The sequence below is a fragment of the Callorhinchus milii genome, unplaced genomic scaffold (genome assembly GCF_018977255.1).
Source record: "Callorhinchus milii isolate IMCB2004 unplaced genomic scaffold, IMCB_Cmil_1.0 Scaffold31, whole genome shotgun sequence".
Taxonomy (NCBI): Eukaryota; Metazoa; Chordata; class Chondrichthyes; order Chimaeriformes; family Callorhinchidae; genus Callorhinchus; species Callorhinchus milii.
In genome coordinates this window covers 3,684,326-3,707,127 of record NW_024704772.1, presented here as the reverse complement: position 1 = coordinate 3,707,127, position 22,802 = coordinate 3,684,326, and the positions used below count along the sequence as shown (strand labels likewise).

Below are 22,802 nucleotides of genomic sequence, written 5' to 3'. Positions count from 1 at the left end.
GCAATATGAGTAAGTGCAAATGTGGAGGGCTGAACTTGAATTATTTCTCTTCTCTCATCTGCTAAAGACATTGACTTTTGCTGTTATAAGCATGGGCGCTCTTTGGTGTTTTCTTCAACTGTCTACTGTTGGGTGACCTGAATAGTGTTGGCAGCTTATTACACACAGCTGTCCAGTTGTCTAGTTACTCCTGCATATGATATCGGGAACGCTCGTGCTCCCAATCCTAGCCCGAGGACATGGAGGAGAATTAATTTCCCTCCATCATCCTGGCTGTCAGTTAATGCAGCACAGGCTCAGGATCAAATCTAGGGCCTTCTATGTGTCTCCTTTGCATGTTGCGTGCTGCCTTGCCTCACTGAGTCATGGAGGGCCACTGTGTCTCTAAATACATTCACATAACCCTGTGATTTCTCTGTAGCGTGGAATACACTCTCATAATCCTAGCTGCGTTGGGGTGGCATTAAATCGTTTCGTTGGGTTGTCATCATGTCAGCTGGCAGTGTTCTTGCCTCTGGGTCAGAAGGTTGTGAGTTCAAGCCCCCCATCAGGAGCTCACAGTCTGGGCTGATATTTCTGCATTAAGTGAAACTAGTGGTGATAAATTTGAAATTGTGGAATTGTTGCTAAACTGGGGGAAGGGAAGGACTGAAAATGAATGCCGATGAGCTTAGTCCTTCAAGGTTCAGTGGATATAGGAACCATGTGGTGATGCTAAGCTATACAGACCAGGAATGTCTTTGGTTTGGCTCATAGTCTGTGCTAGGTTGGCTGCTTCAGAACTGTGTGAAGCTCCTGTGCGTTAATGCCTTGTGACGTGGTCTACTGGTGTTACCCTTTGTTACACTATGTGTGTCACACAGGTATTTCTCCATAATACAGTGGCTCTCGCAATAACGAGAGCCTTTCCTAATCATTTCTGGTCGTTATCAACAAATTGTGTCTCCTTCAGAGCACTTTAATACGTACTGTTCCTATAAAGATTGAATGTTTTATCTCTGGTTGAGATGGTGTGTGGGGAGTGGGTTGAAATGAATGCAGTTTATTGAGGAAGCAGTTTATGTTCATACCGTAGAACCACAATTGCGTGAAATCCATAGTTGAGTGATGTTCCATTGCAGAATGTTTTGCAGAATATGCACTCTTATAGCCTTTCGCAAATCTAGCTTGCATGATTTGTTGAGGTGGTAGGGGGTTGCACTGTGGTCCTATTGCTGTTTTCACTTTTTATCCACGTGTGCATTTACCGGCTCATGGGTCACTGAATAGAGATTAAAGCCAGGTGCCCTCAATGGCTTTCCTTTGTTCTCCTGTTCCTCTCCTCCCAACCCCACTTTAGCCCACGATGTAACCAAAATTGCATTTATATGGTGCCATTCACATTGGGAGGATATCTCAAGGTGCTGGACAATTAAGGGTCTACACCGAGCTGTGGTGGGGTGGGGGGGGGGGCTGGAATCAGGAGGAGGGGAGGTGGGAGGGTGACTGAAAGCTCGATCAGAGAGGAAAGTCTTGAGATAGGAAGAAGACTGAAGGCGCAGTCAAAGAGGAAGATCTTGAGACGGACCTTGAAAAGAGGCGAAGGCTCTCGGGTAAGAAGTTCGAGAGAGTGGGACAAACGTTGTTTGATATAGCGCCTTATCACCTTGCCAAGACCCCTCAAAGCACTTCGCAGAATTTACGGTAAAACGTTGTGAGAATTTGAATGTAAACATGGTAGTCAATTTGCACCTAGCAATGTCCCACAAACAGCCATGTCTTGAGTGAGTGATTTTATCTAACTTGCACGTAGGTCAAGTATTGAGCCTTATGTTTTGCTGCCTTCCTTTTAAACCCCTTTTGATTAAAGGGATGTTGAAGGAGATTTTTCAGTATGAGTGCCATTGTGGTTTTGTAAACCATTCCCAGTTTTCAACCAGTTAAAATTAAGATTGAAACATTATTGCTGACTCATATGTACAAGGAATATTGACATGAGGACAGTTTACTGAATACAGATGTCAGTTTTTGAGCTTATTTGAAGTGAATGCAATTACTGTACATGGACTGAAATTAGAGCTTCCCCACCAAGATTCCCCAAATTCTGTTTCTTCAGTTCACTGCACAACCCTTTCTTATCCTTGGTTATGTTATGTTAACAATTTTTCAAATATTTTTTATAGCAACTTAAAGCAACAAAAAGGTCACATGTGGTGACTGTAGATAAACTGGTTACGAATCCATATAAACCACATTGTAGGATTGAAGTTCTTTTTGAAAAAATAGTGGACAGGTAGCATTTGCAGGTAACTACTGCTTTTTACCATTTTAAAGACAGAACATTGTACGCTAATCTGTAATTAGGAACCTGGTTGTTAGTCTATTGGGGGATTACTTTTCCGAGGTAATAATGCCTTCAAAAAAANGGATAAAGGATACTAAACGGCCATAAATTCCTAAAAAAAAAATTGGTCACTCAATCTACAACTGTTTTTGGGACACTGCTGTGTGCAATTGGCTGCCATATTCCACCCCAAAAATATACAGTCAATTCACTTTACAGTATCTTCGGTGAAGCGCTTTGAGATGTCTTGAAGACGTGTTAAGTTGCTATATCAAATGTAAGGATTATTATTGTTTGTAAACTCACTTAGAAAAACTTCCTTTTCTTTACCAATAATTTTTAATGTCCACGCTAACTGGCAAACAGAACCTTAGATTACTGTCGCACCTGACAATACAGCCTGAAAACTACTGAAAGTGCAACCTTGACTGAACTCAAAATCTTCTGACCTAAAAGCCAACTGCATCAGACTATTCTGTCAGGAGTGAGATGAAGTGCTGGTCCGCTTTTTTGGGTCTGCCTGCGTGGAACATACAATGTAATTGCAGTACCATAGACGTTGGCCTTCGAAACATGAGGATATTTAGCAGAAAAAAATGACAGGAAAATTGTTTGACTTTCTGTCACAACTCCTGGCCCTCCTGACAACTGCTCGAATGACACCCATCAGGAGATAAATGATCCCCAAAGGATGTAGCGAACATATAATAATAATACTTGCATTTGTTATAGTTTTTTTCACGTCTTCTAGATGTCCCAGAATAAACTGTAAAGTGAATTGACTGTATATTTGTGGACAAAATTACATCTTACAACTTGCATTTATTATAGCACCCTTCACGCAGTATAGTGTCCTGGAGAGCTTTGCTAATGTGCCATCTTAAAGCTACTCTGGGGTCTATTTAGTCGGCTAAGTATTTTCTGGTGTCAGAAGTGCAGCTGAGCAGTGGGACAGGACAGGAAAGTAGGCGAGTGTATAAAGTGAGGTTTTGCAGTTTTCTGCAGTAGCTGACAGAGCGGGAACTAGTCTTGTTTCATTAATGTAGTTCTGGGTGTGCTGTGGTCTCGAACCATAATGCCTGAGTCACTAATGCATTGTAGTCTCTCTTCTATCCATTATGTTTTTCCATTTGAACAGAGTCCAGGTGCCGCTGATTTTTATCAGACGTGTTGAGTTGCTTTGAATTGACAAAGCTGCTCTTTAGGGAAAAGGATGTGAAGATTATGATTTTAACATCCTATGTCTGCTGGTGGATGGGATGGTGCAACCAATAGAGTCCGGAAATGCTGCTGGTTGACTCACTTCCTTTTCAGCTAACAAGTTCTGCTGAGCTATTTCTCATCCTTTTTTACCTCTCTCTCTTTTCCTTACAAATCCTTTCCTGTAAGGATCTTAGCTGCCTTGAATTATTGAATTCAGTTGCTGCTTTAGCAAGAGGATTGAAGTGATTGACTGCCTTTGATTTCAGTATCTCTATGGAGCACAAAAAAATCTAGCAGCTTTTCCTTTTCTTTTGCGGCGGTGGGGGGAATTAGGTACATAGGAGCAGGAATAGGCCATTCAGCCCATTGAGCCAGTTCCACCATTCTACCATGGCTACTCTGTACCTCAACTCCAATTACCCGCTCTTGCCCTATATCCCTTGATACTCTTACCTAACAAAAATCTATTCAACTCAGTCTTAAAAATGAATGCATCCAGTATCCACGGCCTTCTGGTGGAGAGATTTCCAGAGTTCCACTCTCTTTGTGTGGGGGAAAAAAAAGGGTCTTAAATAATTGGTGAATATGTTCAACAAGTAAATTATTTCCACTTGGCGGGGAATCAGTAACTGGAAGGCATAAGTTTTAAGATCAGTGACAAAAAAGGGAGAGGTTGGAATTTTGTTTTGACAGAGGATTATTAAATGATAATTCTTGCTTTTGATACAATGCCTTTTCACATCGTTGAGATTTCAAACTCTTCACAGGATTTTACTAGTGACTATTTGCAGGTGAACACTAAAGCCAACTTGCTTACAGTAATGGCCCATAAACAGCCGGGAAACAAATGATCAATTGTGTCTATTTAATACAATTCAATTTACACTTTAGCTCCTTTTGACTTTGGAGGATGTCCGAAAGTGCTCAACAATTCTGGCTGGGCACTGAAACTGCTGGTTTGTTTGTTGGCTATAACTCCCTTCTCTTTGAGTTGCTGTGGGATTTTTAACATCCACCTGGACAGACAGACGTGGTTTACTGGATACTACGTCCTGCGTGGAGGGTGCTATATAAATGCAAGTTGGTATGTCTCCCAAGAATACAGCATACCCAAAGCACTACATTGGAGTGTCAGTCTAGACTTTGCCATTAACGTGGTTGAAGCAGAATCTACTCTTTATTAGGAAATAGGCAAATATTTGAAAAGAAATCATAAAAAGGCAATGGCTAGTTATTTGAGTGCTGTCTTGAGCATGCTCAAACAGCTTGATTCTATTCCATGATTTCTATCATCCAATTGGGAATTGAAACCTAGTTACAATAAATTAATTCTGACCAGCCTGCACTTGCACTCTACAGCTGAAAAATACATTTGCATTATATTCCCATTAATGTTCCTTTCTCACTGTTAGAATTGCACTGGCTAGTAAAGCTAAAAATGTTGTCTGACTCTTGTGGGATTTGCAGGCGTATTAAAATAGTTTCTTAAGTTCATTCTCTTGTGTTCTTCTAGCATTTGCCCATAAATAAGTCACTGCACCTCAGTATATTCTATGAAGGGCTTTGGGACTTCTTCCCGACCCGAAAGGTGCGAAGCCAAATGTAAGAATTATCCGTCCCCTGTAGATTAATTATCAAGGAAGGACTAGGCATGATCTTAGCTAACCCTATCGGCAGCATTCGGTACGGTCGACCACACTATCCTACTCCACCGCTTGTCCTCCCACCTCAACCTTCAAGGCACTGTCCTTGAATGGTTTAGGTCGTACCTTTCTCACCGTCTTCACTTTGTCTCGACGAATGGCTTCTCCTCCACCCCCCGTACTGTCTCATGTGGTGTCCCTCAGGGCTCTGTCCTCGGTCCCCTCCTCTTCACCCTCTATATGCTCCCCCTGTGGTGACATCATCCGCAGACATGGAGTTAACTTCCACATGTATGCGGATGACACCCAACTCTACCTTTCCTCCTCTACTCTCAACTCCACGACCCCCGATGTCCTGACAGCTGCCTGTCCGACATCGAGTCCTGGACGAGAGACAACTTTCTTCAGCTCAACGTGCGAAAAACCGAGGCCCTCCTGATTGGCTCACGTCAGCGCCTCCGCACCTCAGGCACCGACACCATCAGCTCCGCACTCTCCACCTCTCAAAGCCGGTCAGGAACCTCGGCGTTTTGTTCGACCCTGAGTTGTCCTTTCTCCCTCACATCCGCACCACAACTGGCACCGCCTTCCATCACCTCCGGAACATCGCCAGACTACGGCATTACCTCACCCCTCACGCGGCTGAAACCCTGGTCCACACCTTTATCACCTCAAGGCTGGACTATGGGAACTCTCTCCTCGCCGGCCTTCCCGCCACCTCCCTCCTTTTGGGACGTCCTCCTGACGTGAAAGGCGCTTTATAAATGGAATCTTGTTGTTGCATATTTCTACACAATAGTTGCCTGATATGAGGCTGATACTCCAGCACAGTACTGGGGGGAGCACTGCGTTATCTGAAGTGTTGCCCTTTGGATGAGACATTAAAACTAGTTCTGGTTGGCTTCACTGGGGTAGGCATTAGAATTCCCTGAAACAAAATAACTAAAGAGAAAGTGTGTATGTGTGTAGGACGTCTTCATTGGATGGGGTGCATATAATAATACAAATTTACACTTATGTGACCGTTTTCACGTTAGGAGACGTCCCAAAGCACTTAACGGCATTGGCTGAGCACTCGAGTTGAGGTGCAGAAGGGAAAGATAATCAAAGCATGGTGCAAGATGGACTTTGACCAGGAGGGTGGAGGGAGTCAGGGAATTCCGGAGTGGAGGCAGAAAGGCTGAAAGCCAGTCTGCCTGCCTGCCAGTCACTGTTGGGGCGGATAAAGGAAGGAGACAAGAACTACGTCAGTGCTTGCTGAGCACATTCCACCAAAATAGATCTTATGTTCTGATGCTGACCTGCCATCTGTGAACCTCTTCCATTCAGTGTCGAAAGAACTTTGTGGTTGGTGAAATTCAAAGTTTGCTTGATTTAGCAATTGGGCTGATGGATTGTAGAATTGAAAATATCACCCTATTTAAGAAAGGAGGGAAGGAAAAGGCAAATAACTATAGGCCAGTATATTTAACTTCAGTGGTAGTGAATTCATCATCAGATATTTGATTGCATTTAGGCATCTATACATGATCTACCCCACATATAGGTCATGTCATCAAAGCTAGTGTTTTAAGGAAGTCACTGAATGGAATCAATTGGAAATCAATCAGTGGATGTCATTTCCATGGATTTTCAAAAGGCATTTGATAACGTTCCACAGAAGAGATAATTAAATAAAACCAAGGCACTCTGTTCAAGGAGGTAGCGGGTTGATCTGATCGAGGTGTTTATGACAGTAAAGTGACTTGATGGAATGGATAGGGAGAAAAGTCAAACAAAAAACTTTGCCAATAACAATCTATTTATCTTCAATCCATTTGACCTGGGGGAGGGCACTTTCGGGCTGCCCTCTATTGTGGGAAGGATAATGTATATTCCTTGATGCCTCAATTTGATTTAATGCAGGCCTGTGTGCGTGCGTGGGCGGTGAACTGAAGCTCCCTGAAGCTGAGAGTACAGTTCGTGCTGGATATTGTTTTCTCGCCAAGACTGCAGATTCTCTTGGTCGCTGTCTCCAGGTGTACCAGGCTCTTCCTGCTTCCCACCCTCCCCTGGCTTGTTATACACACATTACTTCAGTGGTTTGGCATCAGAATCGGTTAGTTCTGTGATCTTTACCACAGGTAACAAATATAACATAATACACTTGTTTACTTCGCTGGGAGCAAAGAGTACTTCTAATTGCTTGCAATTTTCCATATGACTCTTGATCTTTTTCCTTATTAATAAACAGTGCATTGATTTTCCTTTTTCAGATTCCTTCATGCACTGCCCTACCTCTCCGACCTGCTTACCCCACAACCCGCAGCCTATGCTCGACTGGCTCCGGCCTTCTGCATGTCCCTTGGGTCTTCCGTTGCACCATATGCCCCAAAACTCTGGAACACTCTTCCTCTATCGTTCCACCTTGCCCCTTCCTCCCCCAGCTTCAGGTTGTGCCTGAAGAATTTCCTCTGCAACAGTGCCCCCCCTCCCCGGCTCGGCGTCATGCTCAGCCACTGTCAAGGGCTCTGGGACATTACCCTGTGTGAGGGGTGCTGTGTAAATGCAAGTTGTTGTTTCACTGTGGAATAAAGTGCTGCCATACAGGGCTACTTTGGAGCAGATTGTTTCTTCTTGACTTGGTTTAGGAGAAATCTTACTGACCTTTCCCTAGCGTAAAGTTCAGATCTATAATACTCTATCAAGGATTGCTTCATTTGGGTCCTGCTGCTGGGTGCAGGGAGTGTTTTATGGCAAGAAACTGTTTTTAAGCACAGACTGGAGTTATTGGATCCCCCTTGCTTGTACCTCTGTACTAAGTCTCCTTGATTCCCACTTAATTTTTGTAAATGTTCCTTTAATTTAACCACGAGGTGCAGTGTGAGGAAGACTCCAATGTTTTTTGTACATTGTTGGCTTGCTAAGTACTTTAGGATGAAAATGCTTTATTACAGTTACAAACGTACTGCTGTATGAAAATATCAGGACATTAAGAAGACTTTTGTTATTGAATCAGCTAAAATTGCATATTGATCTGCTGCCTTTGTTTTACTGGGACAAAATGAACCTGATATTTTGCTCATCTATTTCTAAATCTACTTGGAAAATGGGATATTTTGAGGTGCTGAAAATGGCCTTAGAAAGATAGAGCTGTCACAAACTAACAAAATAGCAGAGTTGGCTATCGGTTAAATGGCTGTGCTCCTCTGTTTATAGACAGCAGGTGTGTGACTTTGAGATGTCCTCCTGACATAAAAGTGAGTGAATACTAAACCTGTGGAACAGGCTCCCTAGGGAGAAGATTTACACAGGAAATGTTGATTCCTTCAAACACAGATGAGATAGTTTTAGGAAATAAGATTATGTGATATAGTAATAGTTAGTTTGGGATATACGTGCATGCCACTGCCAGAAAGGTGGAACCTTGGTCTTTCTTTCGTCTAGCATTTCTTCCAATCTTCTTACGAAAGGCACATTAATATCGTATTAATAAAGCAAACTTGTTTTCTTTGCAGGTCTCTTGCTATAAGACACCATGGCTCAAAGAGATGCAGAAAGCTATCTCTATGTGGATAGGAATATTATCAATAACCCACTGGCACAGGCCGACTGGGCAGCAAAGAAGCTTGTGTGGGTGCCTTCAGAGCGCAGTGGGTTTGAGGCTGCCAGCGTCAAGGAGGAGCATGGTGAGGAGGCTGTGGTGGAATTGATGGAAAATGGCAAGAAAATCAAGGTCAACAAGGATGACATCCAGAAGATGAACCCACCGAAGTTCTCCAAGGTGGAAGACATGGCAGAGCTGACATGCCTGAACGAGGCTTCTGTGTTGCACAATCTGAAGGAGCGTTACTACTCAGGGCTAATCTACGTAAGTTATTGTTTTGTCTATTTAATCTGCTACTAGCGCCAGCAAAAACTACTTCTGAAAACACTTAATACTTCAGTTCAAAGCGGGTTCTGACAAATAACAAACTTAGCAACACATGTGGAATTCCTCGCAAAAGGTAGCTTTACAGCCCTTTCTTGCATAGCACCATGTCAGCCTAGCTCATTCTCCTCTGAGTCAGAAGGTTGTGGGTTCAAGCCCCATGTCTAGATTTTGAACTGATGCTCCAGTGCAGTGCTAGGGGGTGGAAGCATTGTGTTGTTCCGCCTTCCGCCACTCTGTGCCCACCCTCTGGAACTGCATCCCGCAGTCCCTCCGTCTCGTCCCCTCCCTTACCCACCTTCAAGATCCACCTCAAGACCTTCCTCTTTGACCGTACTTTCGATCTCACTGCTTCCGCCCCCTCACTCCCACCCTGAGCCTCAGCTCGGGTCCATAACTCTGTCTGTCCAGTGCCTTGGGACGTCCTCCCGACATGAAAGGCGCTATATAAATGTAATTTTGTGTTGTTGTTGGGGATGCCGTCTTTCAGACAAGATATTTAAACCTGAGACCATGTCTAAAAATCCTGTAGCACTATTGTAAAAGAGAAGAGAGTTTCTCTTGGTGTCTAGGCCAACAACCCCCCAAAAATTGGTCACTCGTTCCATTGCTGTTTATGGGAATTCACTGCACGCAAACTGCCTGCTGTATTTCCCTACAAATACAGTCAGTCAAATTATGTGAAGCACTATGAGACAGCTTGACAACATAAGGCACTATATTAAATGCAATTATGTATGTGGAAACTGCATTCACTCATTCAAAACTAGATTCCCTTCTTAATTTATACATAACTCTTTAATTTTGTTCTATATCACACACACTGTATGGCAATTTCTTTACTGGACCCTTGTGCCTTTTTAACTACTGGAGGACATGACCTTATTACATTTAGGGTAAAAGGGATTAGGACTGATCAAGGCTGATCTTTATAAGTAGGGAGTGGTAAAATTTTGCATTTCACTGCCCTATAAAGCCAAACATATCAGATTGAGGAATTTAAGCATGATGGATAGATGCTGGTCAATTAATAATGTATACAGTGCCTTTCATGTTGGGAGGATGTCTCAAAGCACTTCACAGGAGTGTAGTGACTGTATTTGTAGACAAGCACAGCAGCCTGTTTGTGCACAGTAATGTCCCACAAACAGCCATGTGAATGACCAGAAAGTTATGGGTTCACAATGTAACTGAGGATAGAGTTCAAGATTCTCATCCTCGCTTTCAAGGCCCTCCACGGCCTTGTTCCTCCCTACCTCTGTGACATACTAACTCCATTCTGATCTGTGTGTTACCTCCGCTCATCGGACTCTACCCTGCTCCATGTCCTCCTATCCTGCTTGCCCCACCATCGGCAGTTGGACCTTCAGCTTTTGTGCCTCCACCTTTTGGAACTTCATCCCACAGTCCCTTAGCCTCACCACCTCTCTTGACTTCTTCAAGGCTTATGTCAAGACCCTCCTCTTCGACTGGGACTTTGGTCAGCCTCCTACCCTACCCTCCCGGCCTGCCACCCCTTCCGATCACAACCCCATGCTCTAGTGCAAATCCAGCACCTTGGGAAGGCCTCCCAACGCGAAAGGTGCTATTAACAAATTTGTTGTTATTCAAACTTTTTAAAAAAGACATTTATATTGCATCCTCTTTGCAAGAAAAGCTTTTGGGGCATTCCACAGACCTACTGATCAAGAGAAGGGGGAATGGGAAGTATCTGTAGGTACATTTGAGGAGATGGGGAATGATGAGAGACTATTTCCTTAGCCTTCGCTGCTTTGAGCTCTGCGTACAAAATTCCAAACTCCGAGCCAAGAGATGGTTCAATTTTAAGGTTACGTTTGATCTGATGTTCCTCTTGAATTCTTGTAGAAAGAGTATAGATTGGGTTGATAATTTCCTTTCAAGTCAGTTTCCTGTCATTCGTGAACTGAAGTACTTCTTTCTCTTGCTTTCCAGCAGCTCTGATTAAAAGAATATCTCATTACTGATAGGATCAAGGGGCTGATCATCTCTAATGCACCAGTGTTTTGTTTAGGTCAGGAGTAAAACAAATTGCAGTCTATAAAACTCCACATAACAATACCCTGACAAATGCTTCTTAGTCAGATCATAATCCTTCCTTCAATGTATAAAAAAATCCTTAGTGCCGTTAGATCCTGTGGAATCCTGTAGCTCAGTGGTTAGAGCACTCGCTTTGCAAGTGAGAGACCTGAGTTCAATTCCAGGCAGAGGGCGAAACCTTGCGCAAGTTTCCTTACTCCACACAGAGCCTAATAATAATCCCTCCATAACTAAAAACAATAATTAAATTGGTCATTTTCAATCTACGACTGTTTGTTGGACATTGCTGTGCGCAATTGGCTGCCGCGTTCGCCCACAAATATACAGTCAATTCACTTTACAGTGTGTTCTGTGAAGCGCTTTGGGACGTCCTCCCGACGTGAAAAGCGCTATATCAAATGCAAGGATTATTATTATTATTATCCTTGTTTCACCTTTAAATCACACCACAGTTTTGCTCCACCCTACCTTGGCAAACTCCTTCAGCCCTACCGACCTGGTCATTCCCTTTTGGACGACCCAAAAGTGCTTCCCTGTAAAGTGGATTGACTGTATTTTGTAGGCAACAAAACAGGAGTAAAAGGATCCCTTATCCACATGCTTCAATGTAGAAGTACAATTCGCCAGAGCAGACCATAGTAATTTGCATGCTGGACTCCCGGGAACATAAATTTTCTCATATAGCACGGTTGTTATCTCTTCCCCGCCCTCTCTCTGCCTTTCTAACTATGTACGTTACATTCAAAACTTGCGCTTAGTTGCTGGGTTGAATAGTCTCCTCTTTCATTTAAAATACTATGCTGAACCTTGCTGGCATTTTCCCTTTGGACTTCAGTCTGGTGTGAGTTTACCAGATTGCACACCAGGGAGTGCGTGCTGCAATGAAAGGCCTTATGAGGGCCTTTACTAATGTGTCCGCTACATCTGCTCAGCGGATTCTGGCGTGCTCCATGTACCCACCCTCTGCATCCCACAATCCCTTTGCCTCGCCCCTGCCCTTGCCTCCTTTAAGGTCCATCTTAAGACCTTTATCTTCAGCAGTCCCTTTGGTCATCCTCCTACCCCTACCCTCCTGATCCCAAACCCCAGCTCAGGTTCAAATCCTTGGCTGTCCAGTGCCTTGAGACATCTCCCGACGTGAAAGGTGTTATACAAGTGTAATTTATTATTGTTGTTTTAGGCATTTAGAGCTTATCCCGTGAACTCAATTTGACTGGAGCTTGAATTCACAGATTTTTAAATTGAACAGAGGTTGCAGTCCAACTTGGATGTACTTTTACCATTTAATTTTTTTCCCCTCTCTCGCTCGCTCTCTCTCTCCCCCATGCAACACACCCAAGCTAAAGCTTGGTAAATCCAGAATTTGCTGAATTTTACCCTTATTTGGGCATAGTTATTGAGGGAAGACAATCACAAAATTGTGAAATTTCTTAACCATACGCTGACACATTTGTACTTGAAACCGGCTGTTCCTTTTCAATTTAGTTAAGTACAGTCAACATTCTGGAATAAAAGTTCTCAAATAAAAATCAGTTATTTACTTCATGGCTGTTTGTGCTGTGTCCAAATTATCTGCTGTGTTCGCCTACAAAATAGTCTTCATTTCCCAGTAAAATCCCGTGAAGTGCTTGGCCCATCTTAACGATGTGATATGGCACTATATCAAATGCAAGATTATTAGATTACTGCATTTATTGTGTAATAACTGTACCCGTTGCAGCTACGCTTGCGATCAAAGGATCCAATATGGAATGTAGATTGACACACAGACAGACATTTTATCTTTATCTATACTCATCGGTGGACGTCTGTGGGATTACTCAATGGGAGGACTTGACACTTTAAAAATGTAATTTTGTTGTTGTTGCTGCGACTTAGCTTCATCTGTGTTCTTTATTTTGTTCCCACTATTTGGTTACGTGTTCTGTGACACAAGATGCCACAATGCCACGGTCAGCCGGTGAGGCCACCAGATGTAACTGCAGTGCGTGGGTACATACGTACATGCTCTGTGACGCATGATGCCACAGGGCCACTTTGACTCGAATTTACTGTCTAGTTGGTCAGATAGATGCTAGGTGATTGAAAGACCTACAGGAGGATGTGCTTCCTCAGGCAGTAACAAGACTGTGGGTAACAAGGAGGAAAAAACATTTTGCAACACAATCATTGCTGAGTAACTTGATTTGCATCCTGTTGTCATCAGGAAGTTGCATGTGGTCTGGTGAGAGGAGAGGAAGGTGGGAGATATGCAATAGGAAGTTTGGCAGAGTTACTGCAAAGCCTTTCCAAGCAGGGGCATAAGTGTTGTTCATGTCCAATTTCTACACACCACAGAAAAGGCTGCCAGATTTGCTGTTGTGTTGCAGTTTTCTTCAGATAGGGGGTAATAGACTCCTGGAACCTTTCCAGTGCAGCCAGAGAGAGACCCATTAGGATAGAACCTCAGGTATGAAAGCACTTTTGACAGATCATCGAGCAGACCAAGTAGTGTCCAAGCAAGCTGGGGACTCACAAATACACAGTCAATCTACTTTATAGTATATTCTGTGAAGCACTTTTAGACATCTCACCGATATGATAAATGGTTTACCAAATACACAGAAAACCAGTGTTTTTGTGTCTCTATTTCTCTCAGACCAGGAGTTTGTTTTGTACCACTTTGTAACATTGCCTCCCAAGTCCAGCCCTGACTAAAACTAAGATCAGCTAAGACTAGACTAAGATCAGCTAACTCAGCACAGATCAGAAATAGGCCCAGGTACTGCCCTGATCTGTTTGGCTGAGTGCCAAACCCTACTAGCCATTTATGCATTTAGCAAGGAGTCTTGAGTGTTTTCCAATGCTTATCCCTTGGTTAGGATGCAATAGATTTGCGCCTGAGCCGAGGCTTTCCAGGCCTCGGCTAGGAGTGTGCTGGCTTTAACTGCTGCATTGTGCAATTTCATGTTCTCAATGTTCAATTATTCCAATCATGTTTCCGTTCTCAAGCTATTTAGTACTTAAATCTTTAATAGCAGTGGAGTTTGAAATTGCAGAAATATGTTGTTTCTGTTTAGAAAAGCGAAGCCAAGGTCAGGACACCAGATTTACTGTATTTAATGGGCCTCCTGCTTTGGGACCGATTTGAAGACTGTAGTGGCGGCAGTTTGTGAGTGGATGACCCTTAAACTCCACCCACGCAGATTAGAAGCTGAAACATTTAACTCTTCAAGAGCAATTGATAGACTTGTTCAGTGAATATGCACAGTCCCTCTCAGATAATGTGAAGCATTCTTAGGAGCTCCTCTTTCTTTAATCATCCTTGCATTTGATATACTGCCTTTTCAAATCATTGAGACATCTCATTGTAATATACTGTAAAGTGAATTTGTGGGCGAAACGCAGCTGCTCATAGCAGTGTCCCACAAACGATCGTGGATTGAATGACCACTTTTTTTTAGAGGGATTAATACCCCCAGAAATTAATACGCCAATAGACTAACAACTGGGTTCCTAACTTACTGCTAGATAAATAGACGTGTGGAGTAAAGAAACTTGCCTGTGGTTTCGCCCCGTCCGGAAATCAAACCCAGGTCCTCTTGCTTGCAAGGCGAGTGCTCAACCAATGCACTCCAGGACTTTACTCTTCTCCATCACAAACTGTTTGGCGGGATGGGGGTTGGATTTTATCTCTCTACCTCTTCTATCTCTCTCTGCCTTTTTTCTCTAAATTACATCAGCAAGCAGGAAACAAAGTCAGTGGGGACCTGGAAGTTGCCGATATTTGAGCGTGTAAAGCTGACTAAATAGCATTGGAAGCCAAGTCCTCAGTCGCTGAAGCACTCCGGGACGCTACCCAGTGTGAAGGGCGCCATATAAATTGCTGTAGGCAAACCTGTGCTCAACAAGGGCGCAATGGTAGCTCTCTGTGTTGCTCCAATGCCAGAATTCTATGCTTAATTGGGAGCCCGGTGGGGGGCAGCAATTCGGGCTGCTTTTGACAGTATTTATATTGTGTGTGGAAAATGCAAAAACTTTTGAATAAAGCTAAATTCACAGTAAGAAGAAAGATTTCAACACTTAACCAGCAGGTTTAGCTTGGGACCGGGTTTCAGTCATTTCGAATGGTTTGTTAAGTTTCAAGCACCATACAACATGATCCACTAAAAGTTTGTCTGGGGCAAGTCAAAAAACACCTGGATCAGTCACTATTTCCCAGCTTGTTACAGGGTCACAAAATGGGTGGGAGATGGGAGCCCAAGTCAATCATTTTTTTTTGCCCGCTTTTTGAAAGCAGAGAGGAGTGAGGCAGTGAGATTTTGGCAGAGGATGCCAGAAAGTGGGGGCAAAGTGGCTGAAAGCTTGCTAATGGGATGGAATGCATGGGCAATCCAGCACTAGCTGAATGGAGGGAATGGAAATATTTCCCCGCCATGCCCTCCCCACCATCGGTGGTTGTGCTTTCAGCCTATCTGTCCCACTATCCGGATTTCAATTCAGGAGTACCTTCACCTCTCCCCTTCTCTTGCCTCCTTTAAATTCTTCCTCTTTGAGGCCTTCAGTCATCTTCTCTCTCCCCCCCCTCCCCTCCCCCCCATTTCTGAATCCAACCCCAGCTCAGGTGCAAACCCCCAACACTGTTCAGCACCTGGAGAATGTCATTTGTGATTTTACCAGGACTGCTGTGCTGCAGGTGGGACAGAGGCCAGATTGGAGGGATTATACAGGGAGTGCTGGAAAGGAACAGCGCATATGGGCGGGGGGATTTATGCAGTGAGAGGTTGAGGACGGGAAAGTTGATGGAGATGTGATGAGGGAGGGGTGAAGGTGAGATGGAACTTCCTGAGGAGGGGTTTGGAGCAGAAACTGAAGGAAGAAGAGATTTTGGAGGTGGGCAGAAAGCAGTAGATGAAGATCTTGAGGGAAAGATGCGTTTGAGTTCCAAGACGCACTAGCTTTGTTGCAGGATTTTCAAGTGTGGTTATTACTTTGTTTTGGTGGTAATCGTAAAATTTTGCCCCCTGTAATTGTAAAATTACTGATTCGCCGACCAACAATAAACCAGAATCTGCCATCCCTAGCGATATCATTTGGAAGTAGGGTTGAAGCCTTGAATGCTTGTTGCCCACTGAGTGTTAGTTATTGTCTGTTTGAGTTGCAAGTTATTCTGCAGTTAGTGATCTCGCATCAAGCTTGGGTTCCTAGAATTCTCAAGATCTTCAATTTACCCAGTCCAGCTTGCTGACTGGGAGATGATGTAAAGCAGCCTTTGGCTCCAGTCTGGCTTCGATTCCTTTTGATGGAGCATCTTGGCCCATCGCCACAGGATTGTTTGTGTGCTCCCCAAGTTGGCCAGAGAAGAACAAGATTTTTCATGTTCATTAGCAAGGTGTGCCTGGGGACATTGGAAACTTGATCTTAACCATTGCCGAGGGAGGAAAGTCAGACCCATGTGCAACATGACAACTGTCCTGCCGCTGCTTGAATTATATTGTCCTTGTGATCTCGTCCGGCTCCACTGGCTCCCCATACCCCAGAGGATAGAGTTCAAATCCTCATCTTCAACACTTTCCATGGCCTTGCCCCCTCCTACCTCTGAGACCTTTTGACCCCATAGCAACCTATCTGTTCCCTCTGCTTAGCAGGCACTGGCCTGCTCCATGTCCCCCATCCGGCCAGCCTCAACATCGGCATTCAGGCCTTCAGTCTCTCTGCCCTCCTCACCCTGTGGAACTCCATCCCAAATTCCCTTCACCTCGTCTCCTTCAAAGCGCATTTCAAAACCCTCCTCTTTGACCGAGCCTTCGGCCGCCCTCCTATCCTCCCTGCCCTCCACACTCCCCTATCCCGACCCCCAGTTCGGATCCAAATCCCTGACTGTCCAGCACCTTGCGACAGGATGTGAAAGGCACTATACAAATGCACCACTTTGGATTGTCAGTTTAGACTATGTGATTCCACGTCCCCAAGTGGGGCTTGAACTCACAAACTTTTGACTCGGAGCCGAGGGTGCTACCACTCCACCAGGCTGCTACACGCATTTGATTGTGAAATCCTTTTTTAATGTAGAGTGGATTCTCTTCACTAAGGCTCAATCAGTAGCATTCTCACCTCTGAGTGAAGATTCAAGGTTCAAGCTCCACATCGGGATTTGATCCAGACTGACACTCCAATGTGGTGCTGGATGTTTGCTCCAGTGTTGCTATCCTCTGAAGAGAGAAGGGAATTTCTCTCTCCCAGTGTTGTGGGCAACATTTCCCCCATATAAAATTACTCTCCTGAATTTTTGTGGGCTACTGCTGTGTACAAATTGACTCCTGTGTTTGCCTACAAAATAATTGTTTTACTTTACAATGATTGCTGTGAAGCGTTTGAGGCATCTCAGCAATGTAAGGGACTATTTCAAATGCAAGGATTCTTACGAGGCAATTGCTTAGTTGCGATAAAAGTATGTGTCTTATTTCGTGTGTTTTTATATAACAAACATTGAAATAGCTATAAGGGATGTCTGGCATTCCAGGTTCAGGGAGAATTCCGAGTGAACCAAAGAAATGACTCTGAATTATGCAGACTATTAGTCCCATAGACTAATATGGGAGTTCTTGATCCAGGCCAGTTTGCTGAGACGTGTTGTGAGGATGAATCTGGATTGTAAACTATAACTGTGGATCTTTTCTGTTTCAGACCTACTCGGGCCTTTTCTGTGTGGTCATCAATCCCTACAAGAACCTGCCCATTTACTCTGAGGAGATTGTCGAGATGTACAAAGGAAAGAAGAGGCATGAGATGCCGCCCCACATCTATGCCATCACAGACACCGCTTACAGAAGCATGTTGCAAGGTCAGAACCCTACCATAACATGACTAATACTTCTCGGGCTTGGTCTCTATTCAGCCAAGTGTCCCATTTCTGGCTTCAAAGTTCAACCACAGATAGTTTGAATAGTCAGCCTGGGTTCAAGCCCCACATCGAGACTTTGAGCTAATGGTCGGTGAGTCAGTGACTAGAGGACATCAATTTAAGATAGATAGCAAATGGGGAGGTGAGATTTTATTTTAACGCCAGAGTAGTTAGGAATGCCATGCTAGGAGGAGTGGTCAAGGCAGAATCCATATTAGCTTTCAAAAGGGAACTAGATACTCAAAGGGAATATGTGTGGAAAAGGGCAAGTCAATGAGACTGAAAATATTGCTCTTAAACACCAGCACAGACACAATGAGCTGAATGGCCTCCTTCTGTGCTGCACATTTCTATGGTCTATGACACTCCAACGTTCAAAGTTCAACCATACAGGATGAATTTGCTTCTTTTAAAAATTGCATGATAAGAGTATTTCTTCTGTTGTCTTGGCCAACAGTCCTTCAGATAAATTGGTCATTCAGTTTGTGGCTGTTTGGGGGCTGCTTTGTGTGCGCAAAATGGCTGCCACATTACCTGCACTTGACAGAAAATCCCTGTGAAGTGCTTTGAAACATTTCAAAGTTATTGCCGCTTTATCTAATGTGAAAATTGTCAAGTGAGACTAACTGGCCTATGGCCCAATATATCCCGCGCCCCCTTTCTGCACTCCAGTTCTGGCTGATCTATTTCCAACATACTTTAAGGAGTAGACGGGGAATTTTCATTTTCAATTTGTCGTGCATTGCGTTGAGGCTGGATAATGTTTTCCACTGAGTTCTATAATAGTTACTCTTTAGAAATTGCTTTTCATTGCTCAGCATTCTACTGATATACGTTTTTATGAAAACCAAAGTAAAATGATCAGTGTGAGTCTGGCTGAGTTGGTCACACTCTTGCCTCTGAGTCAGAGCAGAAGTAAAGCAGAAGGTATTGAACGATCACAAGAGAAGGCTTGCCTCTGAGTCAGAGCATCCCCTATATTGAGTTTAAAGAAACTTTGTCTAAGATGGCTTTTCAATACAGTGCTGGGTGTGCGCTGCATCATTGGAAGTGCTGTCTTTCAGATAAGGTTTTAAACCAAGGTCACGTCTGCCTGTTCAAGTAGACTTCAAAGATCCCATGACGCTATTCGAAGGGCTGGGAGTTTCTGTCCAACAATCCCCCCACACCGCTTTGGAGGACATTACTGTGTGCAAATTGACTGCTGTGTTCACCTAAAAATAAAGTCAGCACATTTTACAGTGAAGCACTTTGAGATGGCCCGCCGTGATAAGGCGTTACTGTATATCAAATTCAAAGATGATTTTATTTTTATCATTCATCCAACTAGCAAGCTGCCTTTACACTTAAGTGATCCCACTTCTTTTACTTCACTTGCGAAGGGTGCTTTGTGTTGTGACATTTCCTCCCTCTTCCTATTCACCATTTTTGCTTCCCTTCTATATAAGAAGTCTTTTGTTATTGTGAGATATTTAATTATTCAGAGAATTGTTAACTTTGACTTTGTGGTTTCGTTATCTATTATCACTGAACTGAAGTGTTGTTGTGTCTTTTCTATAGATGCCTTCTCTTAGTCAGTAGCCCATAATGTAGTGTTCAAAATGCAGTCACTTCACTTTACAGTATATTCTATGAAGTGCTTTGTGATGTCTCAACAGTGTGATAAGGCAGCAACAACAAAATTACATTTGTACAGCGCCTTTCACGTCACGTTCCAAGGTGCTGGACAGAGTTTCAGACCTGAGCGGGGGGTCAGGATTGGGGAGGGGGAGGGCAGGGGGCAAGCAGGGTGATCGAAAGCACTGTGGAAGAGGAGGGTTTTGAGATGGGTCTTGAAGGAGGCTAGGGAAGGGGCGAGGCGGAGGGACTGCGGGATGGAGGGTGGGATCAGAATGGCAGAAGGCCAATCGGCAATGGTGGGGCGAGCGAGGCGGGGAGAACGTGAAGCAGGCTAAGCCCGCTGAGCGGAAGGAGGGGGTTAGGAGGTTGCAGAGCTAGGGGGTGAGGACCAGGATCTTGAGCCTTATCCTCTGTGTGATGGGAAGCCAGTTGAGTCGGGTGATAGGGTTATGGAGCCCGGTGCGGGAGAGAACATGGGCTGCAGAGTTAGTTATGGATGATCTGCAGCCTGTGGAGGGAGGAGTTGGGGGGAAGAGTTTGGGGGGGGATCGAACCTGGATGTAATGAAGTCAGGAGGCTGTGAGTTCGAGCCTCAGGACGGGGTCTCTGAGCTCACCGTCTAGGCTGACAGTCCAGCACAGCGCTGGGTGGAGAGAGAGAAAGAATCAGAGAGAGAGCGAGCGAGAGAACGAGAAAGAGTGAGAGGAGAGAGAGTGTGAGAGAGCGCGCGAGAGAGAGTGAGTGAGAGAGAACGAGAGAGTGAGAGAACGAGAGAGTGAGAGAACGAAAGAGAGTGAAAGAACGAGAGAGTGAGAACGAGAGAGAGAGCGAGTGTGAGAGAGCGAGAGAGAGAACGAGAGAGAGTGAGCGAGAAAGAGAGAGAGAGAGAGCGCTATTATCAGAGACGCCGTCTTTCGGAGAGGTAAGAACTGAGCCATGTTCAGGTGGACGTTCAAGATAATCCAGTGCCTGATCAAGTTGTCGAGATGTCTCAAAGTGCTTCACAGGATATACTGTTTTGTAGTGATTGTGGGTTTTGTGGGACAATTGCACCCAGAAACGGCCCCAACCCTCACTCTAAGGCATGGAGTGAGTGACAACAACAACAACAACAACAAAATGACGTGTCAGGAGAACATTCCCAGGCGCTGGACAGATAGAGTTACAGACCCGGGGTGGGGGAGGGGGGAGAGCAGGGGGGGAAACAGAGAGAGAGGTCAAGGAGGGCGAGGAGGCAGTGGGAGACCTGGTCCCAGATGGACAGAATGTCATTTGTGACTTTGACCAGGGTTGTTCTTGTGGTGTGGCGGCACGGAAACCCAGTTGGAGGGGTTCATGAAGGGAATGGCGGGAGAGGAAGGAGCGAAGCTGGGAAGCAACAACTCGTTCCAGGACCTTGGAGAGGAAAGGGAGGTTGGAGAGTAGAGATAGGTCCAGGGAGGGTTTTTTAAGGATAGGAGTGATGATGGCCGTTTTTAATGGGGTGGGAACAGTACCAGTGGACAGGGAAGTCTGTCTGAGAAGAGGGGCAAGAAGGCGGAGCTGGGAGGTAAGGAGAGGGGAAGGGATGGGGTCGAGAGAGCAGGTGGTCGGTGTCATGCGGATAATAGTGGTGGTGAGAGAGGAGTGGGATACAGGTTTGAAGGTGTGCAGATGGGTATTCAAAGTTGGGTAGGGCATTGGATGGGGAGATGAGTGTAGTAGACGGAAAAGCAGAGGCAGCTGAGTTGATCCCCTCAACTTTTAATTTGAGGAAGTCCAGCATCGCCTCGCAGTTGGCATTGAAGGTAAGGATGGGCGAAGCGTGAGAGGGTGAGCGGAGGATCTAATTGGCGATGGAGAATAGGAGCCTGAGGTTGTCCTTGGCCTCTAAGATTGTCTTAGAATAGAATGACGATTTAGCAGAGGCGAGGGCAGAGCATTAGGATTTGATAAGGTCCAGCCAGATCTCCCGAAGCGGGCCCTTTGTAGGCCGAAGCGGAGGGGACAGTTGGTGGCGGAATGTGGGGGGGCGAGGTGGATGACTGACAGGGAGGATGGTGATGTAGATGAGAGAGGAGAGGTTGGCCTCCGGGGTCAGGGATCGATCAGCCTTGCAGCGAGAGTGGGGGAATAGGGCAGTCGGAGTGGCTGCTGTTGGACAGCCAGCGGTATCTGCCACGGTGGGCCCGACAGAGGATTTGCAGGCTGGAGCAGAGGGAGGCTGTGGGACAGTCGAGCAGGGTTAGGAGTCAGGGAGGGTAATAATAATAACCCTTGCATTTGATATAGCGCTTTTCACGTCAGGAGGACGTCCCAAAGCGCTTCACAGAACACACTGTAAAGTGAATTGACTGTATATTTGTGGGCGAACGCGGCAGCCAATTGCGCACAGTAATGTCCCACAAACAGTCGTAGATTGAAAATGACCAATTTATTATTGTTTTTGGTTTTGGAGGATTATTATTAGGCTCTGTGTGGAGTAAGGAAACTTGCCCAAGGTTTCGCCCTCTGCCTAGAATTGAACTCAGGTCTCCCACTTGCAAAGCGAGTGCTCTAACCACTGAGCTACAGGACTCCGGGTAGTGGGAGAGAAGGACCGAGCGGGAGTAATGGAGGGTAGAGGACAGGGGTGGGAGCATTTTTGCGGAAGCAGCTCGGGTCGATGGTGACAGAACCTTCTGCAAAGGTTCTGCTGCCATTGCAACCTTCTGACTCAGGCAGAAGTGCAGCTGACTAAGCCAGGATGAGCAAAGAAGTGGTTGTAAAAACACAGCTGCCTTTAACACCTATATGGTCCATACAAGATCTTGTTGGTGTGATATGCAAAGCGTTAGCAGGTTGATACTAGTTTGAGGCGAGCCGTCTTGTTTCTACCTTATATGGTGAATTTGTATTACGCATACCCAAATATAGTTGAAGGTTAGGGTTAGCAGTTTGATTTGAGGATGTGGTAGTGGTGTGGGGGAGGGACTAGTGTTCATTCGTGCCCTGAGGGCTAACGTGTGTTGGTTCCAGTTCCAACAGCTTTCTAGTGTATAGCCTGAGTGCCCGCTCTTCATATTCCTGCCTGTTTATGCGTACCGCAAACTTCCAAACGACAATTGCTCCTTGAAAGACTTCAGAAGAGTGTTGTAGATGTGCTGATCTCACCTCTGTCACAATCTCTGCTCTCAGACACTG

The 22,802-nt window shown here is 44.9% G+C and overlaps 1 protein-coding gene across 1 annotated transcript in view; it reads left to right on the top strand.

Annotated features, from left to right (window-relative positions):
* Positions 1–22,802, top strand: part of LOC103189672 (myosin-9) — a 123,075-nt gene that overhangs the window by 13,100 nt on the left and 87,173 nt on the right. The window contains exons 2-3 of the mRNA XM_042344948.1: positions 8,667–9,019; positions 17,804–17,960. Of these exons, the coding sequence (XP_042200882.1) occupies positions 8,687–9,019; positions 17,804–17,960 (490 nt within the window). The 5' untranslated portion in view covers positions 8,667–8,686. The remainder of the gene's footprint in view (positions 1–8,666; positions 9,020–17,803; positions 17,961–22,802) is intronic.